The sequence below is a fragment of the Schistocerca serialis genome, chromosome 11 (assembly GCF_023864345.2).
Source record: "Schistocerca serialis cubense isolate TAMUIC-IGC-003099 chromosome 11, iqSchSeri2.2, whole genome shotgun sequence".
NCBI lineage: Eukaryota > Metazoa > Arthropoda > Insecta > Orthoptera > Acrididae > Schistocerca > Schistocerca serialis.
Genome location: NC_064648.1, coordinates 37,014,767 through 37,034,882, shown reverse-complemented (window position 1 = coordinate 37,034,882; position 20,116 = coordinate 37,014,767). Strand labels below are relative to the sequence as shown.

General features: G+C 42.1%; 1 protein-coding gene across 5 annotated transcripts in view; it reads right to left on the bottom strand.

Annotated features, from left to right (window-relative positions):
- The window catches only part of LOC126426776 (uncharacterized), a 156,069-nt gene that overhangs the window by 97,161 nt on the left and 38,792 nt on the right, over positions 1–20,116 (bottom strand). For 4 of the 5 annotated variants that reach the window (XM_050088772.1, XM_050088771.1, XM_050088769.1 and 1 more), the window contains exon 2: positions 10,028–10,345. The exons of the other annotated variant lie outside the window; for it this stretch is intronic. In XM_050088772.1, the coding sequence (XP_049944729.1) occupies positions 10,028–10,199 (172 nt within the window). In that variant the 5' untranslated portion in view covers positions 10,200–10,345. The remainder of the gene's footprint in view (positions 1–10,027; positions 10,346–20,116) is intronic. 5 annotated transcript variants of the gene reach the window in all.

Sequence of the window (20,116 nt, the reverse complement as noted above, 5' to 3'; positions counted from 1 at the left end):
TAATAGTTGAATTACCATTTACACTGTCTTCTTTACAAATTTCTCCTCAGAATTCTTCCTGCATTTTGTCTCTAAATGCTACACTTCAGTCATTGCTTACAATTCCGCAATGCTTTTTTTTTTATGATGTGCATAAATAACTGACCTATATATTTAATGGTTAACATCTGACCACTATGCTCTGACAAATCATTGACTATTGGTTTTCTTGTCTGATCAATGTAGGTTGTTGGGACTAACAACTATCTTCAATAGCTATTACACTACATCCTTCAACTCTCGCAGGGAATTTTACTGTGAAAATAATCCAAAGCTGGATATCAACACTCTGGATGGTCAGTACTATCCGATAAGAAACCTTCATTCAAGTATCCACAAACAGTTATCCTTCAGTTAAGCCTGCATAAGCTTATTAGCACCGTTCACAGTTGCCGAGATATTTTCTGCGGGTGGCCTATAAACTGTCAGTGCTACAACCTCGTTTATTTCCTGATCCACGACTGCAGCACGACAATCAAAAAGCTGTGCAATATAATACTCTTTAAACCTAAAGAGCTAAGGTTTTCAACCACTTTTTGAATATACAGCCACTGCCCCCTTCCCTTTTATTAGTTCCATAGCAAATCAGTATGACATTGGCGTGTATCTGTCAAGATGGAACTGTTCAATTTCAGTGACTCCCATGTGTTTCTGACACAGTAGTAAGACCTCTCTCCCGATGTTTCACTAGCACTTGCGCCTTATGCACTGTCCTGTTAGACTGCTTAAGAACTACTTGGCATGGCCGAATGTTGTTCTCCTCGTCTACAAAGCATACAAGCAGCTGGTGTCAGCTGGACTGATGCAATGGCTTCCCGTGTCTTCTGGAACTTTTTACTGATTTGGAAGGCTCGACTGTAATCCAGTCGGGACCTAACGTTACAATTCAGAAAACGCCACTACCAAACCAGCTAGCAGTTTCTGCTTTTTTTTCCAATATCGTGTAGCAGTAGTAGTGACAATCACTGAAACTCAAGAAGTGACCATAATCATCATTCCCGATGTAATTTGTATTAAAACATCCCATATGAAAAATTACGCTGACATTCCTCCAATGACAATCAAGATATTTGGCTTAACACTTCGATCACAGCTAACAACCGAATGGGTTTTAAAACTTATGTAATAACTAAAATTATTTAGCGGCAATTGCAATACTTACTTTAAATGTATCATATCTACATGACTCGGTAATGATATTTACTTAGGATATAAAATAAAAATTATTCACGAAAGATAACTTACTAATGGTGAAGAAATAAAATTTTTGACCAAATATTACACCCACATGATCAGTAAAGGAAAAATATTTGATCCTACGTGTAAATAGGTGTAATTTTTCGAGAGATTCAATGTTTACTGCCATAGGAACGGAGGTTAGGTTACATCACATCCCCTATCCAAACTTTCAAAATGGTTCAAATGGCTCTGAGCACTATGGGACTCAACATCTTAGGTCATCAGTCCCCTAGAACTTAGAAGTACTTAAACCTAACTAACCTACGGACATCACACACATCCATGCCCGAGGCAGGATTCGAACCTGCGACCGTAGCGGTCACGCGGTTCCAGAGTGTAGCGCCTAGAACCGCACGGCCACTCCGACCAGCTGTGTGAGAGATGTAGCGTGCCGACCTGACCAAACATCACCTAGACGTATCACTGACGCGGTACGTTTACCGCTCCTAACAAGTGCAAGTTGTGTGAGAGATGTAGCGTGCCGACCTGGCCAAATATCACCTAGACGTATAAGAGACATGGTATGTTTACCGCTCTGCGCAGTACACAAGTATAAATATGAAATCCACCAAATACGGGACAATAACTTCAGAAATGAAATCGAGATTGAGCTGTGCGATGTGCTTTTGTACACCATTCGAGCACAGGGCAGGTGCGCGATCTCCTTAGTCAATCAGAAGACACAATCAGGACATATTACACGTTCTGTAATCAGCGAATCACATCGCATTTTCAGTGCGCGAACACACAAAGAATGAAAAATGTTCAGCACGAAACACGAATAAAGTAGATATTCCAAATTAATGCACAGTATCGGGCACAGCGATGCTGTGACATACACAGAGGTAAAAAAAGACGGGAGATGGCACTGTACACTTACGTTGTTTTGAAGCTAGAGTGGAAAGGACTTGCTGCCAACTTAAATAGCCCATAACATTAGACTACTGCTTGTTTACGATTTATTGATGGAACAACTACGTCTCTACACAATCAAAACTCCAGCTGCTACCACAGAAGTCGACAGATTCCACAACAGGGCACTGGCATGTCAGAAAGACATCACTGGGAAGTATCACCGAGGAGATATAAATGCGGTGAGCCTAATGTTTTGGCCTGTTCACGGTGATTAAAGAAACGCAAATTAGTTTAATATTTTGTTCAACAAGTAAAACTACGGAAAAAAGTTCATATAAACATAGGTCCGCAAATGTTTATTTACGTAAAGATTTTGCCTGCTGCTAATATGAATCCATCGCAAAACCGTACGAGGTTAAAGAAAAGCACGATTTCCATCTATTTTGTTGTTATTGGTCTGCTGACAAATAAAACATGTCACATCCAGAGAAGCAAAGATTGTTATACAAGTAAATTTGCTTACTTTCCATTAACAATGTAGAAACGTTTATGTCATTGTCGGCAACCAGAGAGTAGAAATATCTCTGGAGTGAGCATTGCGTCCTGCGCATGTTGTCAGCATTAAACTGGAATTGTCACGTGATCTCGGGACGACGTCGATTGTTTAGCACCAATTCGCGTCCGCCATCAGTAACGTAACGTCTCGTCATATAACACCAAAACATTCTACATTACCTTTCGAATGGAGGCATTCGCACAGGTCGCCAACGGAACGTCATTTCACGGTACGTCAAGGTTTCTCGGGATGAAAATTTTAACGGTACCAGTCTGTTAACATGCTTTAGTGACAAATTGGAGATGTTCCATGACGACTGGGATATTTTTTTCTACTTTCTTACACAACCGAGGTCGTATATCTGAAGGCGAAAAGTTATTTAGGTTTTACGGTAACACAACTGCGTTGACGCCCACAATGTACAATAAGAACATAAGTAGGCGAAGCAAATTCCACCTTATGACATTTTAAGCAAAAAAGTCAGCTTTAATGAAGGAGGAAAATACAGTTGTTTATGACGTTATTAATTACATAAGAAAAAACATAATGGATAAGTTTAACAGACTTCATTATTTCGTTTGAAGCTTTCTTTGATGTGTATGAATGTACATATTTTCCCTAGCAAATAATTGTCGATGTTTTGAAACGTTGTCTCACTTCTCAGTAATTTACCAAACCTAATTGATCAAGAACATAGGCTATAAAGTTTGCTTCGGCCATTGACAAATTTTGTCGTTGTTAGCTCCTCAGTTCTGATACTATAACATTTTATGCATATTAGGGATGGTGATTCAAAACCCCATTTTTGCGGTTCAGTACTGTGTTAAGCGACTTGACGAGATGTGACATGAAAGACATTGTAAATACATGCTGACGTGAAGCTTCTGTGACGTCATGCTCGTTCATTTTGCTCTTCAAAGCTAAGAGCCCAATTTATTTCAAATATCAGACGTAAACTGCTATGGTGCCTGCAAACGTCTATATTAAGTCCACAGCACCTGCGAAGGGAATCTGTCTTTACTAGCGATATGACAACATTCAAAATTTATAGGACAAATGTCGGACAAATCTACGGCGTCCCGAGATCACGTGACCATTGTGGCAAATCAATTCTGCGCTTCTGAATGCTCACTCCAGGGATATTTCTACTCTATGTCGGCAACCGTTAGTGAGTTGTTTCAGTCGTTTCCTAACCTTGAAATGAGTTAGTGTCCTGTATTGTTCAGTGGAACAAAATAATAACAGAGTATTTAAGTGAAACAACGTAGTAACTGCTGTAAGTTGAAGATTATTTATGAAATAGGGATGCCTTTAAAGTTTACGACAAAGGAATACGCCCATACGGTGTTTATTTATGGCAAATGAGATGATAATGCTATGGCTGCAGTTAACGAATATCACGTACATCCGACTCGGAGGATTTCGAATGCACGAACCGTTAGTGGAGACAGGTGCTCTATCTAGCGATCATAATGACTACGAGCACTCGATACACGAACACGACGATGAGGATATGTGATGCTGTTCAACGTAACCGCCAAGTAATCAATCAATTTAAAAAATTGCGAAATTACTTCTTTGCGCCTCTGGATGTTCTTGAAAACTACTGCAGATAGACATCTCAGACGTGTTTTATTACATTCACCATACCAATGACAAAATTAATGGAAATCGTACAGTTTTGCGATGACTTCATATCTGCGAAGTTGCTAAGTTTCAGGCAAAATCTTGGCAGTAACTCCGTAACTACACATTCGCGAGCCTACGTTTATATGAGCTTTTTTCTTTAGTTTTACTTGTAGAATAACATATTAAAATATTTGCACATCTTCATGAATCACCATGATGGCAAACGATGGATTAAAGTTTGTGACGTAATGACAACTCTTTTTTTTTTTACTTCCACGGCAACATACCTTTGATGATGAGGAAACTGAAAGCGCCGGAATTGTAGTCGCCAGTTGAGCTTGCAACATTCTTCGAAAGAATTAATGCATCATAGTTCCGCCGAGCGGTAAAGTTTACCCGCTTAACAAAACAGTGATATATTATCTCTTTCGGGCGATGTGCTCGACGAAACATCTATTCAGCTACGTAACCCGCGAAATGTGGGATGTGGCGGCTCGTAGATATACATTCTGGGCGTTCGCAAATTTTTTAATTCAGATAAATATGAGTGTGCGAAAATAACAGCATCTGCTTATAACAGTTATGCTCATCAACATATTTATACAACTTCAGCCGCAGTCAATAATAATAACGATGATGATGATGATAATAATAATAATAATAATAATAATAATAGTTATTATTAATTATTAATTATTAATTATTAATTATTATTATTAATTATTAATTATAATTATTAATTATAATTATTAATTATAATTAATTATAATTAATAATAATTAATAATTATAATTATAATTAATAATAATAATTATAATTATAATTATAATTATAATAATAATAATTATAATTAATAATAATAATAATTAATAATAATAATTAATAATAATAATTAATAATTATAATTATTAATTATAATTATTAATTATTAATTATTAATTATTAATTATTAATAATAATAGTTATTATTATTATTATTTGCATAAGTTCTCTGAAAAAGAGGAAGAATTGTTTCTGTGGAATTTTGTTGTTTTGTACATAAGAACAATTTATGGGAAGAACGAAAAATGTTCAGACTTTCGCTGCTCTCCATTAGACAAAGTTGTTGCCTTTCCCCACTGTTGTTTAACGCATATCTTGGAGAGATTATTGCGAGAGGCTTAGATGGGAAAAGAGGAATATCTATTGGTGGAAAGAGAATAGAATGTATAAGGTTTCCTGATGACACGATATTAGTGGCAGAAAGTGAGAGGACAGTGAACAACATGCTGAAAGATCTGAATGAAGCTTGTGTGGAATATGGGATACAGATAAACACAGCAAAAACAGAGAGTATGGTCATCAGTACAAGACGCAGACTGTCCAATATTAAAATAGGACAATCTACCATTAGCCAAGTAATTGCATTTATACATCTTGGAAGCACAATAACTGAAGACTTGAGATGTCACCAGGAGGTGAAAACTCTAACTGCCATAGTGAAGGAGGCATTCAACAGAAAGAGGAGACTTATGTGGCTAATTAGATAAAGGTCTAAGGAAAAGGCTTGGCATATGTTTTGTCTGGAGTGTGGCAGTAAATGGGGCAGAAACATGGACGCTGAGACGAGAGGATGAAAAAAGGTTAGAAGCATTTGAGATGTGGATGTGGAGGAGAATGGAGAGAATAAGCTGGATGGAAAGAGTGAGTAAAGAAAGACTATTGGAAAGGGTTGGTGAGAGAAGACGTCTGCTGAAGGTTGTAAGAGAAAGAAAAAAGAACTGGTTGGTGACTACCCTGCACATAAAAGACCAAATAAAAATGGTGAGCGACTAATTGATATTTGTAAGAACTGTGATCTTCTTTTAAAATCCACAGCCTTCAAGCGCCTACCTCGAAACGCCAAAACTTGGAAACACCCTAACGCAATGTTTGGAGAGTTCCACCAGGTGGACCATGTAGCTGTCTCTAAGAAATCCACCAGGGAAATTTTCAATGTTACTGTTTTGAGGAATGCCAACATTAATTCTGATCATTACTTGTCTCGGGTAAAAATGAATATCATCCAAGATAGCCGAAAGAACCTTTCCAATATTTCAAGACCACCAGAATTTGATATAAGTAAACTGAAAGATGTCAACAACAAATTTACAGAAACTCTACACAGCAAACCAAATAAAACAGACTGGAACAGAATTACAGAAGCCGTGGTACAATCAGCCACTGAAAGTATACTGACCAATAAAAAATATAAACACCCGTGGTGGAACGAAGACTGTAATGAAGCAATTGAAAAGCGAAGACAGGCTTGGATAAAATGGAATAGCAAGAAAACCTTCAAAAATCACGAAAACTACTTGAAGGTTACGAAAGGTACATCAAAAGTATTGATATCAACTAAGAGACTCTTCAACAAAAACCACATAGATGAAATAGAAGAAATTTTAGAAGTCATCACACTCTGGAATTTTATAAAGCCTCTACATCACAACTATCGAAGTTTAAACCTCCTACTTTACATATACGAGGACTCGATGTAAAACTAAATTTGAATGACAAATCGTGTGCTGCAGCTTTTGGAAATTACTTTTCATCCCTGCTGAATGCTGAAAATCCAAATGAAAAGCTTGATTTCTATCCTACTATTACTCCTGCAGATAGTCCCTCTCAAACATTAGATGAAATCACGAAAACTATACAAGGCTTGAAAAATAACAAATCTGGAGGTGAGGATCGCATATTGGCTGAAAAGTGGAAATACGCAGATCACGATACAATAAAACATCTCCATGATATCATAGTGAAGATTTGGGAAACTTAAACTCTGCCGCCAGATTGGACCGTAGCAATTATTCACCCACTTCATAAAAAAGGCGATAAGAGTGGTCTGAATAATTACCGAGGAATCTCTTTGATACCAACGACTTACAAGACGTTTCTTTTCCAGTATGTTGTTAAACAGAGCTGAAACAATCTTAGATCAACAATTGGGCGAATATCAAGCTGGTTTCAGGACATAAAAGGTCCTGTGCAGAGCAAATCCATAGAAGCGCAGTCAGCCAAAATGAAAATCTACTGGCAAAAGAGGAAAACACAATCAGGGAAGAGATAAAAATCTTCGCGGTCCATAGCAGGCCGAAACGATAGCAAAAATAAATTGAATTTATGCTCCTACTTTCCTGCCTATCCACATTATCGGAGATCTCGACATATTCGCGAAAATATCAGATTGCTCACGACATAAGGTTACATATTTCCCTGCTGTGCCGCAAGCTAGATATAACTTTGTCACCACAATACTGTTTTTCGCTTTCAGATTGGTAGGTTTCGCCCACTAACAATAAATAGCTACCTCTGAACATAAACTCGACTTCTGGCTACGCTACAGAGCAGTCTGTCACCAAAATCAAGTTTTCTGCTTCGCCAACTCACAACCATACTTTTGCATTCGAACCTACGCTAGACTTCTGGCTACGCTAAAAATCAGCCTGTCACCACGACCAGAAGCTGTGCTCTCGTGTCCCTGCCTGACCACACGGAATCTGTGAGATATTCGGAAAATACAGCTTAACCACACTCGAGCAATTCACGACGTATTCCTAGAACAACCAGATATTTGTAACAAGCAGAATATAAAAACCACTGCTTCACTCTCAGCAGTTTTACACTAGATTGCTAAACCTTCCAAAAATTTATGATTGCGGTTGGTACCAATTCGAGGTTCCCGGCAATAATTTGAGCAATACTGTTGTCAACACAGGGTGTAAAACAGGGCATTCTGTACTTATTTTGTATATGACGTACCATTAAAGGCCTTATAACTGTAATTAACTAGTGCACGAACTATAAATTGTGTGGTTTAGTAACAAAGTCACCGCCTTTAGTGTTCGAAGATTAAGTTCTGTTGTTACGTCCAAGCAGTACCACACCCTAGAATATCGCGATATGGAAACCACGACGTATTCCGAATAAAAGAGCTACATATTCCTTGCAAAACATATTCCCCCCATGTCACTGTTTCATTGGCAACAATTTAAATGTCGTCTTATATCCCATCCTAACCAAATCTATGACGAAAAAAACAGCCAATATTTCGGATTAAAAAAAATTGTAAGGCCGTAGCTCTATTCCTGTACTGCACGCGAAGAAACAGTCACCTTTGCCATTGGCTGAGTAGATCGGTCTGCCGTACTCGCTGGATTGGCTAACTAGATTACGTGTGCTGTCCTTAGATTGAGTAACAACAGCACTTCGCACAGGGCAATCTCGATTTCACAGTTTGCGAAGCTATCGTGCCGTTTTTTGGTGGATTTCGTATTTATTCTTGTTTATTGCGCAAATATGAAGTTTCAGTGCTACAGCGCATTAAAGGCCTAACCAAAAGACGTCCTTTTTTCTTTAACGGTTTTTGTGCTACATGCCTTTAAGTTCGATACCTACCCTATATGATCAAAAATATCCAGAGACCTGGCTGAAAATGCCTTAGAAGCTCGTGGCGTTCTCCATCGTTAATACTGGAATTCAATATGGTGTTGGCCCATCCTTAACCTTGATAACAGCTTCCACTCTCTCAGGCATACGTTCAGTCAGGTGCTGGAAGGTTTCTCGGTGAATGGCAGCCCATTCTTCACGAGGAGAGGTATCGATGTCGGTCAGAGATGCCTGGCACGAAGTCAGCGTTCCGAAACATCCCGAAGGTGTTCTGTAGCATTCAGGTCAGGACTCTCTGCAGGCCAGTCAATTACAGGGATGTTATTGTCCTGTAACCACTTCGCCACAGGCCGTGTATTATGAACAGGTGCCCGATCGTGTTCAAATAAGCAATCGCCATCCCCGAATTGCTCTTCATCAGTGGGAAGCAAGGCGGTGCCTAAAACATCAGTGTAGGCCTGTGCTGTGATAGTGTCACACAAAACAACAAGGAGTGCGAGCCCCCTCCGTGAAAAACACGACCACACCATAACACCACCGCCCCAGAATTTTACTGTCGGCACTACACACGCAGGCTGATGACGTTCACCGGGCATTCGCCACACCCACACCCTGCCATCGGATAGCCACATGTGTACCGAGATTCGTCACTCCACACAACGTTTTTCCACTGTTCAGTCGTCCAATGTTTACGCTCCGTACACCAAGCGAGGCGTCGTTTGGCATTCATCGCCGTGATGTGTGGCTTACGAGCAGCTGCTCGACCATGAAACCCAAGTTTTTCCACCTCCTACCTATCTGTCATAGTACTTGCAGTGGATCCCGATGCAGTTTGGAATTCCTGTGTGATGGTCTGGATAGAGGTCTGCGTATTAGACATTACGACCCTCTTCAACTGTCGGCGGTCTGTCAGTCAACAGACGAGGTCGGCCTGTACGCTTTTGTGCTGTACGTGTCCCTTCACGTTTCCACTTCACTGACACATCGGAACTCACTGACACAGGGATGTTCAGGAGTCTGGAAATCTCGGGTACAGACGCATGACAGAGGTAACACCCAATGACCTGAGCACGTTCGAAGTCCGTGAGTTCCGCGAAGCGCCCCATTCTGCTCTCTCACGATGTGTAATGACTACTGAGGTCGCTGATATGGAGTACCTGGTACTAGGTGGCAGCACAATGCACCTAATACGAAAAACGTATCTTTTTAGGGGTGTCCGGATACTTTTGATCATATAGTGTATATATAAAAATGTAAACCAAACAATTCGCTTAAGCAGAAAATTTACGAAGTAATTACCTTTTGGAGGTATCCGGGAAGCACCTGCATCTTCATCTTCTGCGGAAACTTGCAGTATCGCCTCTTGTATCATCCTTTTTAATTTTTTTTTACTCGATGGTTGTGATAACGAACGTAGTTCTAATGCTACATAATCCGCAAACACCTGATATTCATCAACAGGCTTCTGCATGGCTTCTACTGCTCTGCTCGGAATATCGTCCGTATTTGCCTCGCTTAATTTTTCACACCACTTTTTGTTCCTTCCATATCACTGAGTGTGTTTTGTGGAAGAGAATTTGCCTCTCACTCATTCTTCTCTCTGGCATCTTCTGGTACCTAAAATAAATATCATAATGTAGTATGTATCTTCAAAGGGATACATTTCAGATATAATTTTGTTTCCTATAATTTGAGATATCTTCAACAGAAGAAGAGTGGTTACAAATCGCACATAGTTTTGAAAATAGATAGGGTTTTCTAAACTGGATTCGCGCTATGGATGGAAAAAGTACAGTAATACAGGCTTCTGGTCCAAACAAATATATAAGGAAGCCCTACCGTTCGAGAGGTCAAGCAATGCAAAATCGGATGTTTAACTATCGGTCTTCCCGAGCACGAAATGCGTATGAGAGTATGAAAACATTTTAGGACTTACATGTGCACGTTTTCGAGTACTACGAACGCGAATACTTCCGAGTCCCGAAAACACGAGGCGATATGCGCTTTTCACAACTTATTAGTAACAGAGGAGAATTCCATTTAAGCCCCAACTGGCACACTTGGTTCCCAAAGTTTTCCAAACTCAACGAGAGTGCCGAAATGACCCATGGGCAAAACAAATATTTAGTTGGAACCCATAAACGTACATAACTGGCCACAGTCAGCCGAGGAAGTGCGAAATGAATTCACAGACTCTGTTTCACAAGAAGGGGAAGTAGAATGGCAATAAAGGCGCCTTTACATTTCAGCTGATTTCTTATGTTAGTGTAAACATAAATAAACTAGCACTAAAAGTAATAAATACTATCTCTCGAAAGATCAGAATACTGTTGATGACCGTGCAGCTTTTCCCTGGAATAAATGATGACTAACTGAAACCCTCAGCTGCCGACAGGTGGTGTTGATTTACGTCGATGTGGACAGCTGAAAATGTGTGCCCCGACCGGGACTCGAACCCGAGATCTGAACAGTTTCTGTCTTCATATATATATATATATATATATATATATATATATATATATATATATATAAAGGCTACCCAGCCATTGACCTTCGTCTGTGCGAATGCGCACAGGATGCCCAAACTTACGGGAATCGCCTAAACGTGCGCGAGTAATGAGTGAATGGGCAAATGTCTATAAGGTACATTACACATGTAGAATTGTGGACAGTTGGGAATGTGAGTCTCACGGGAAGCGTGCAAGGGATAAGTCCCCGCAGTCGCGCTATTCATCTGTGTCCTCGGTGGCTCAGATGGATAGAGTGTCTGCCATGTAAAGTGGAGATCTCGGGTTCGAGTCCCGGTTGGGGCACACATTTTCAGCTGTCCACTTCGAGGTATATCAACAACACCTGTCGGCAGCTGAGGGTTTCAGTTAGTCATCATTTAAATACTATTTCTTTCACTTGCGAAATTATCCTGTGTTTCTTTGGCAGTGTTGGAGCGATACATAACTTGTCGGCAGAAACGGACATTTTTCAAAACATCACCGAATTTTGTTTTTCCTCAGAAACTCTAAAGAGCCGCGCGGGGTACGTGTTCGGTCTCAGGGGCCCTGCCACGGTTCGCGCGGCTCCCCCCGTCGGAGGTTCGAGTCCTCCCTCGGGCATGGTGTGTGTGTGTGTGTGTGTGTGTGTGTGTGTGTAAGCCTAGGGACCGATGACCTCAGCAGATTGGTCACATAGGAACTTACTACAAATTTCAAAAAACTCTGAAGACTCCGTGGGCATGCGGGAAAATTACATTCATTCGATGTACTAGATGCCGTTTTAATTTATGTTTCCCGTGTCTGTACGAAAACTATCAACCTGCAACTAGTAATGTCCGAAGCACACCCAACGCCTAATCGTACATTCGGAATACTGTAACTCACCGTATCAGTGAATAACGTTATTTACAGCTTTGTTTCTCGTCCTTTGAATCGGGCTTTCGAGGTCTGACCCTCGTCCATGAAAGGTGTGTCTCTAGAGAATTATAATAATTGCTTTGATAATAAAAATTAGCAAACAATCAAATAACATTTGAAAGTCAGTACAAGTTCATGCAGAAACGTATGTCTTTTCAGCATATTACCTTTCACATGTAACATGCGCGAATAATATGAGTAGTGTTGAAAAAATATGAAGTAGTAAGAAAAACCATTAGCAGGACTCGATCCAACGACCTAACGATTATGGTGCTTGAGCGCTAACCACAAAACCGCCACTACCTGTAAGTATCTCGCACCTGGAGAACGCTTGATTGGGGTGTCGTTTCGCACCGAAAATTGACATTAAGTGACCGTACCAAGCTGGCTCTAGAGAATAACTGGCTGTGCATATTCTGCAATTCTGAAAGTAGCTGTTAATAAGGGAACCTCCACCATCGCACCCCCCTCAGATTTAGTGATAAGATGAACCAGTAGATAGCCTGTCAAAAACTGAACACAGATCAAGCATGAAAACAGGAAGGAGGTGTACTGAACTGTGAAAACAAAAAAGCAAAATGGAAACAGTGAACGGTCCAGCCTCAACAAGTGGAACACAGAGGAGAGGATGAGCGCCGTGGCGTCGGCGTTAAGTGGTCACGGCATTGGACTGTGAATCGGGCGAACTGGATTCTAACATCCTCGTGCCTTTTTTTTCCCCCCCCCCCCTTCACAACTTTATGAACTTGTCGTGCGGTCATTGAAATGTTTACTCTCTTTGTGTGGTCTTGACAGTTGTCATACTATACATTGGTTATAGAATATAAGTTATGTGATAAGAATGCATTACCATGCCAGGGTGGTTCAAATGGTTCAAATGGCTCTGAGCACTATGGGACTTAACATCTGTGGTCATGAGTCCCCTAGAACTTAGAAATACTTAAACCTAACTTAACCTAAGGACATCACACACATCCATGCCCGAGGCAGGAGTCGAACCTGCGACCGTAGCAGTCGCGCGGTTCCGGACTGAGCGCCTAGAACCGCTAGACCACCGCGGCCGACACGAGGGTGGTCTGAAAGTTCTTGGAATCACCACGAGAGGTCAGTGCTAGCGCAGCGAGTTGTTCACGTGATGTTCATTGGACTGTTGCCTGTAAACACGTGACACGTCAGTGATCTTGCAAGAGAGCTGTTACCGTGACGTGGCTCTGTTGTTGTTCCCGCGTAGTGATTTGCAAAGATGGAAAAAATCGAGATTCGAGCAGTGATTAAGTACTTTGTAAAGAAAGGTATGAAAGCAAAGGCCATTCTTGCAGATTTCCAGAATACACTCTCTTACTCTCCTCCTTCATACTCGACTGTCGCCAAGTGGACAAATGAATTTAAATTTTGTCCGGAGAGCTTAGACTATTCCGGGCTGAAGTCGGCCAAGATGTGTCACTGCTCCAGAGAACATTGCAAAAGTGCACAAAATGGTCACGCAGGATCGCCGATTGAAAGTGCGTGAAAGAGCTCACGCTTGCCAGATGTCATTTGAAAGGGCATATCACATTTTAACTGAAAAATTAGAAATGAAAAAAAATTGTCTGCAAGATGGGTGCCGCGACTCTTGGCGCTGGATAAAAAACGTACGAGAATGGACATATCAGAACAGTACGAGGTGCACTCAAGTTCTAAGGCTTCCGATTTTTTTTGTAATTAACTACTCACCCGAAATCGATGAAACTGGCGTCACTTCTCGACGTAACCGCTCTGCAGACGTACACATTTTTCACAACGTTGACGCCATGATTCCATGGCAGCGGCGAAGGCTTCTTTAGGAGTCTGTTTTGACCACTGGAAAATCGCTGAGGCAATAGCAGCACGGCTGGTGAATGTGCAGCCACGGAGAGTGTCTTTCATTGTTGGAAAAAGCCAAAAGTCACTAGGAGCCAGGTCAGGTGAGTAGGGACCATGAGGAATCACTTCAAAGTTGTTATCACGAAGAAACTGTTGCGTAACGTTAGCTCGATGTGTGGGTGTGTTGTCTCGGTGAAACAGCACACGCGCAGCCCTTCCCGGACGTTATTGTTGCAGTGCAGGAAGGAATTTGTTCTTCAAAACATTTTCGTAGGATGCACCTGTTACCGTAGTGCCCTTTGGAACGCAATGGGTAAAGATTACACCCTCGCTGTCCCAGAACATGGACACCATCATTTTTTCAGCACTGGCGGTTACCCGAAATTTTTTTGGTGGCGGTGAATCGGTGTGCTTCCATTGAGCTGACTGGCGCTTTGTTTCTGGATTGAAAAATGGCATCCAAGTCTCATCAATTGTCACAACCGACGAAAAGAAAGTCCCATTCGTGCTGTCGTTGCGCGTCAACATTGCTCAGCAACATGCCACACGGGCAGCCGTGTGGTCGTCCGTCAGCATTCGTGGCACCCACCTGGATGACACTTTTCGCATTTTCAGGTCGTCATGCAGGATTGTGTGCACAGAACGCACAGAAATGCCAACTCTGGAGGCGATCTGTTCAACGGTCATTCGGCGATCCCCCAAAACAATTCTCTCCACTTTCTCGATCGTGTCGTCAGACCGGCTCGTGCGGGCCCGAGGTTGTTTTGGTTTGTTGTCACACGATGTTCTGCCTTCATTAAACTGTCGCACCCACGAACGCACTTTCGACACATCCGTAACTCCATCATCACGTCTCCTTCAACTGTCGACGAATTTCAATTGATTTCACACCACGCAAATTCAGAAAACGAATGACTGCACGCTGTTCAAGTAAGCAAAACGTCGCTTTTTTTAAGTGTTTAAAACAGTTCTCATTCTCGCCGCTGGCGGTAAAATTCCATCTGCCGTATGGTGCTGCCATCTCTAGGACGTATTGACAATGAATGCGGCCTCATTTTAAAACAATGCGCATGTTTCTATTTCTTTCCAGTCCGGAGAAAAAAAATCGGAGGCCTTAGAACTTGAATGCACCTCGTATTTGGCCCCTTTTTAGGAGAAACAAACAAGATTTTTTGCGTCGGTTTGTGACCGCAGATGAAACTTGGTTGCACTACTATACCCCAGAGACAAAACCACAGTCAAAGCAGTTGAAACATGCTGATTCTCTGCCACCAAAGAAAACAAAGACAATTCCTTCCGCGGGAAAGGTCATGACATCAGTGTTCTGGGATGCGAAAGGGGTTCTGTTCGTAGATTATCTCCCCACTGCGCAAACAATTACTGGAGAATACTATGCTAACCTCCTGGACAAACTGCAACAAAAGATACGCGAAAAAAGGAAAGGACCAGCAAGGAAGAAAGTCTTCTTCCATCACACATGTGCCGTCGCCATGGCAAAATTACACGAACTAAGGTAAGAATTGTTGCCACACCCGCCTTACTCACGTGGTATGGCTGTCAGACTCCCATCTCTTTCGAAATTTTTCCTGGTGGATGAGGATTCAATTCAAATGATGAATTGATAGTCGGAGTTGACAAATATTTTGCAGCCCTGGAGGAAACTCATTTCGGAGAGGGGATCAATGCACTGGAACATCGTTGGCCCAAGTTCAATAATCTACAAGGAGACTACATTCAAAAATAAAAAAGTTTAACTGATCCAAATACTTTTTTTCCTATTCTGTTCCGAAAACTCTTCAAACCACCCTCGTAAGTGTGATGAATAGTGAGACTACGCAAGATACCACATAGACGTCTCACAGAAATGTAAACAACAAACAGACGGGTGTGAACAACAAAGGAATTGAAGAGTCAAATCTTCTAAAATGGAACGCAAGTTCAGAAACGTTAGAAACATACAGTACCTTTCATAAGTTTTGGGTCAAACAATAGTTTTGTATTTACTTAGAGAAATAACAGATAAACAATTGAATGTGTTATGTTAATCCAACAGATAAAATGATACTCACAGAACAATAAATTGAAGATTTTGCTTCATTCAATGACACAAAATATACAAATAATTTCACATTTATGTCAAATAACATAGACTTGCCTTCACAAAAGTTTTGGGACAAATAGCTTCCAATCCAAATATTTTCTGCGCTATTCTTCCAATTGTTCCTTAGAATCTGCAGGTATACATTTTTATCCACTGTTTCATCAATGAAGAGGAGCTCACCCACTCCTTGGGCCGACATACAACTACAAACCATAGCAGGTCCCCTGCCATGCTTCCCTGCAGCTGGCATTTTCTTTTTTCTTCCAGCTCTGTTGGGCTGCCGCCAGACGGTTATTCGTCCATCCTGAGCCCGTGATAAGGCACCTCAGACCGCGCGGCACTCGCTAATTTTTTTACTGCATACGGATAACTGAGGGATCAAAATGAAGAAAAGTATACGAATTCTGTAGCTACGTATACAGGGTGTTACAAAAAGGTACGGCCAAACTTTCAGGAAACATTCCTCACACACAAAGAAAGAAAATATGTTATGAGGACATGTCACCGGAAACGCTTACTTTCCATGTTAGAGCTCATTTTATTACTTTTCTTCAAATCACATTAATCATGGAATGGAAACACACAGCAACAGAACGTACCAGCGTGACTTCAAACACTTTGTAACAGGAAATGTTCAAAATGTCCTCCGTTAGCGAGAATACATGCATCCACCCTCCGTCACACGGAATCCCTGATGCGCTGATGCAGCCCTGGAGATTGTAAAGGCACATGTTCTAGCAGCACAGGTAGAGTATCCCGTATGAAATCATGGCGGTGAATCGAGGAAGTACAGTACATACTGACGAAAGTAAAATGAGCTCTAACATGGAAAGTAAGCGTTTCCGGACACATGTGCACATAACGTATTTTCTTTATTTGTGTGTGAGGAATGTTTCCTGAGAGCTTGGCCGTACCTTTTTGTGACACCCTGTATACAGTCATGTTGGACACGAGTACTGCGAGCTCAGAGCTCCCCGTCAGCTGTATATCTGTCGTTGATAGCAGGCGCGTACCGAAGCTGTCACGTGCTGCCTGTCTCGGGTCTGAACGTCAACGCAACCGGGCGTTTCACTCGCGACGCAACGACACATCACTTCCGCCTAAAAACTGCTCCTGTGGTTTTCTCGAAATCGTTAGTACGCGTTACAACTTGCACATTATATCGTCCTAATGGACCACTACAAAATGTAAACCAAGTTAGAAGTAAATCCGCGAATCGAACATTGAGAATATTTTGAGAGCCATCAATACTGCTGCTCAATATTTCTACACTACTGGTCAGAAAAAATGCTACACCAAGAAGAAATGCACATGATAATCGGCTATTCATTGGACAAATATATTATACTAGAACTGACATGTGATTACATTTTCACGCAATTTGGGTGCATAGGTCTTGAGAAATCAGTACTCAGAACAACCACCTCTGGCCGGAATAACGGCCTCGATACGCCTGGGCATTGAGTCAAACAGAGCTTGGATGGCGTGTACAGGTACAGCTGCCCATGGAGCTTCAACACGACACCACAGTTCATCAAGAGTAGTGACTGGCGTATTGCGACGAGCCAGTTGCTCGGCCACCATTGATCAGACGTTTTCAATTGGTGAGACATCTGGAGAATGTGCTGGCCAGGGCAGCAGTCGGACATTTTCTGTGTCCAGAAAGGCCCGTACAGGACCTGCAACATGCGGTCGCGCATTATCCTGCTGAACTGTAGGGTTTCGCGGGGATCAAATGAAGGGTAGAGCTACGGGTCGTAACACATTTGAAATGTAACGTCCACTGTTCAAAGTGCCATCAGTGCGAACAAGAGGTGACCGAGACACATAACCGATGGCACCCCATACCATCACACCGGGTGATATGCCAGTATGGCGATGACGAATACACACTTCTATTATGCGTTCACCATGATGTCGCCAAACACAGATGCGACCATCGTGATGCAATAAACAGAACCTGGATTCATCCATAAAATGACGTTTTGCCATTCGTGCACCCAGGTTCGTCATTGAGTACAGCATCACAGGCGCTCCTGTCTGTGATGAAGCGTCAAGGATAACCACAGGCACGGTCTCCGAACTGCAAACGTCGTCGAACTGTTCTTACAGATGGTTGTTGTCTTGCAAACGTCCCCATCTCTTGACTCAGGGATCGAGACTTGGCTGCACGATCCGTTACAGCCGTGCAGATAAGATGCCTGTCATCTCGACTGCTAGTGATACGAGGCCGTTGGGATCCAGCACAGCGTTCCGTATTACCCTCCTGAACGCACCGATTCCATATTCTGCTAACAGTCATTGGATATCGACCAACGCGAGCAGCAATGTCACGATACGATAAACCGCAATCGCGATACGCTACAATCCGACCTTTATCAAAGTCGGAAACGTGATGGTACGCATTTCTCCTCCTTACACGAGGCATCACAACAACGTTTTATCAGGCAACGCCGGTCAACTGCTATTTGTGTATGAGAAAACGGTTGGAAACTTTCCTCATGTCAGCACGTTGTAGGTGTCGCCACCGGCGCCAACCTTGTGTGAATGCTCTGAAAAGCTAATCATTTGCATATCACAGCATCTTATTCCTGTAGGTTAAATTTCGCGTCTGTAGGACGCCATCTTCGTGGTGTGGCAATTTTAATGGCCAATAGTGTATATTGGCAGTTTGACAGAACGGGGTGAGGCAAAAAGGACTTAACAACTTAGGAATGATATAGAAATTCATTGAGATAAATTACAGAATCGGCGCAGATGTCATTTTGTAGCAAACAAGCTCAAGTTTCACTTAAAAGTGTTAAGTGTCATTTTGATTGTAATGGGCTGCCATTTCTGGCGCGGCAAACAAACTAACAGTACTCAACTTCCTCCCACACCTGTTGCAGCAAATCGGGCGTAACTTGTGAGATGCGAGCGTAGATTCGATTTTTCACGTCGGCTAAATTGTTTGGCAGGGGAGTAACATACAGACGATCTTTAACGAAACCGCAGAGAAAAGAAAACCAGCGGTGTCAAATGTGTGGAGCGAGGTGATGAGAGTTGGTAATAAACCGTCCAATCTCGGTCACCTTCATCAATCCGTGGAATTATAAAGTTTTCTACAAGGTGTACAACTCTGCTTCCGCCGTTTTTTCCAAACATTTGAGGCTTTATTGAAACAAATTGGTTACACATGTATCATTCAAAGTATTTTTCATCGCTGGCCACTACTTTCTCCCATCTTTCGTGCAGTGTACGAAACCCGCGTCGAAAAAGTTGTTCGCCTTTTGAAGCGATCCAATTTGTGACTTCTTCATGAGATCGGAAGTGTTGGTCAGCCGGGCCATGCACCATTGATCTAAACAGGTGATAATCAGAGGGAACAACGTCTGGAGAATACGGCGGGTGGGGTAGGACTTCCCATTTCAACGTTTCCAAGCACGTTTTGACCTCTTTTGCAACGTGGGGTCGAGCGTTGTCGTGCCGCAAAATCACTTTATCCTGCCTCTCGCTGTATTGCGGCCGTTTGTCTTTTAATGCTCTGCTCAAACGCATTAATTGCGCTCGATAACGACCACCTGTGACTGCTTCACTCGGTTTTAACACCTCACAGTACACGACGCCGAGCTGGTCCCACCAGATGCAGAGCACGATCTTGGAGCCGTGAATATTCGGTTTGGTCGTCGACGTCGAAGCGTGGCCGGGATATCCCCATGATTTTTGGCTTTTAGAGTTATCGTAATGAATCCATTTTTCGTCCCCGATCACAATGCGATGCAGAAATCCCTTCCGTTTTTGCTTCTAAAGCAAACACACAAACACCGTACAATGTCTATTGGTTTCGGCTAACAAGGGACCCAAGTTCCTTCTTCCTGAATCGTGCCCATAGCCTTGAGACGATTTGAAATGGCTTGCTGTGTCACTCCCCCTATTCGTGCCAATTCTTGATGAGTTGGACGCGAGTCTTCACTCAGCAATGTCTCCAATTCACCATCTTCGAAAACATTCTCTCTTCCACCACTATGCCGGTCTGCGACGTTAAAATCACTGTTCTTG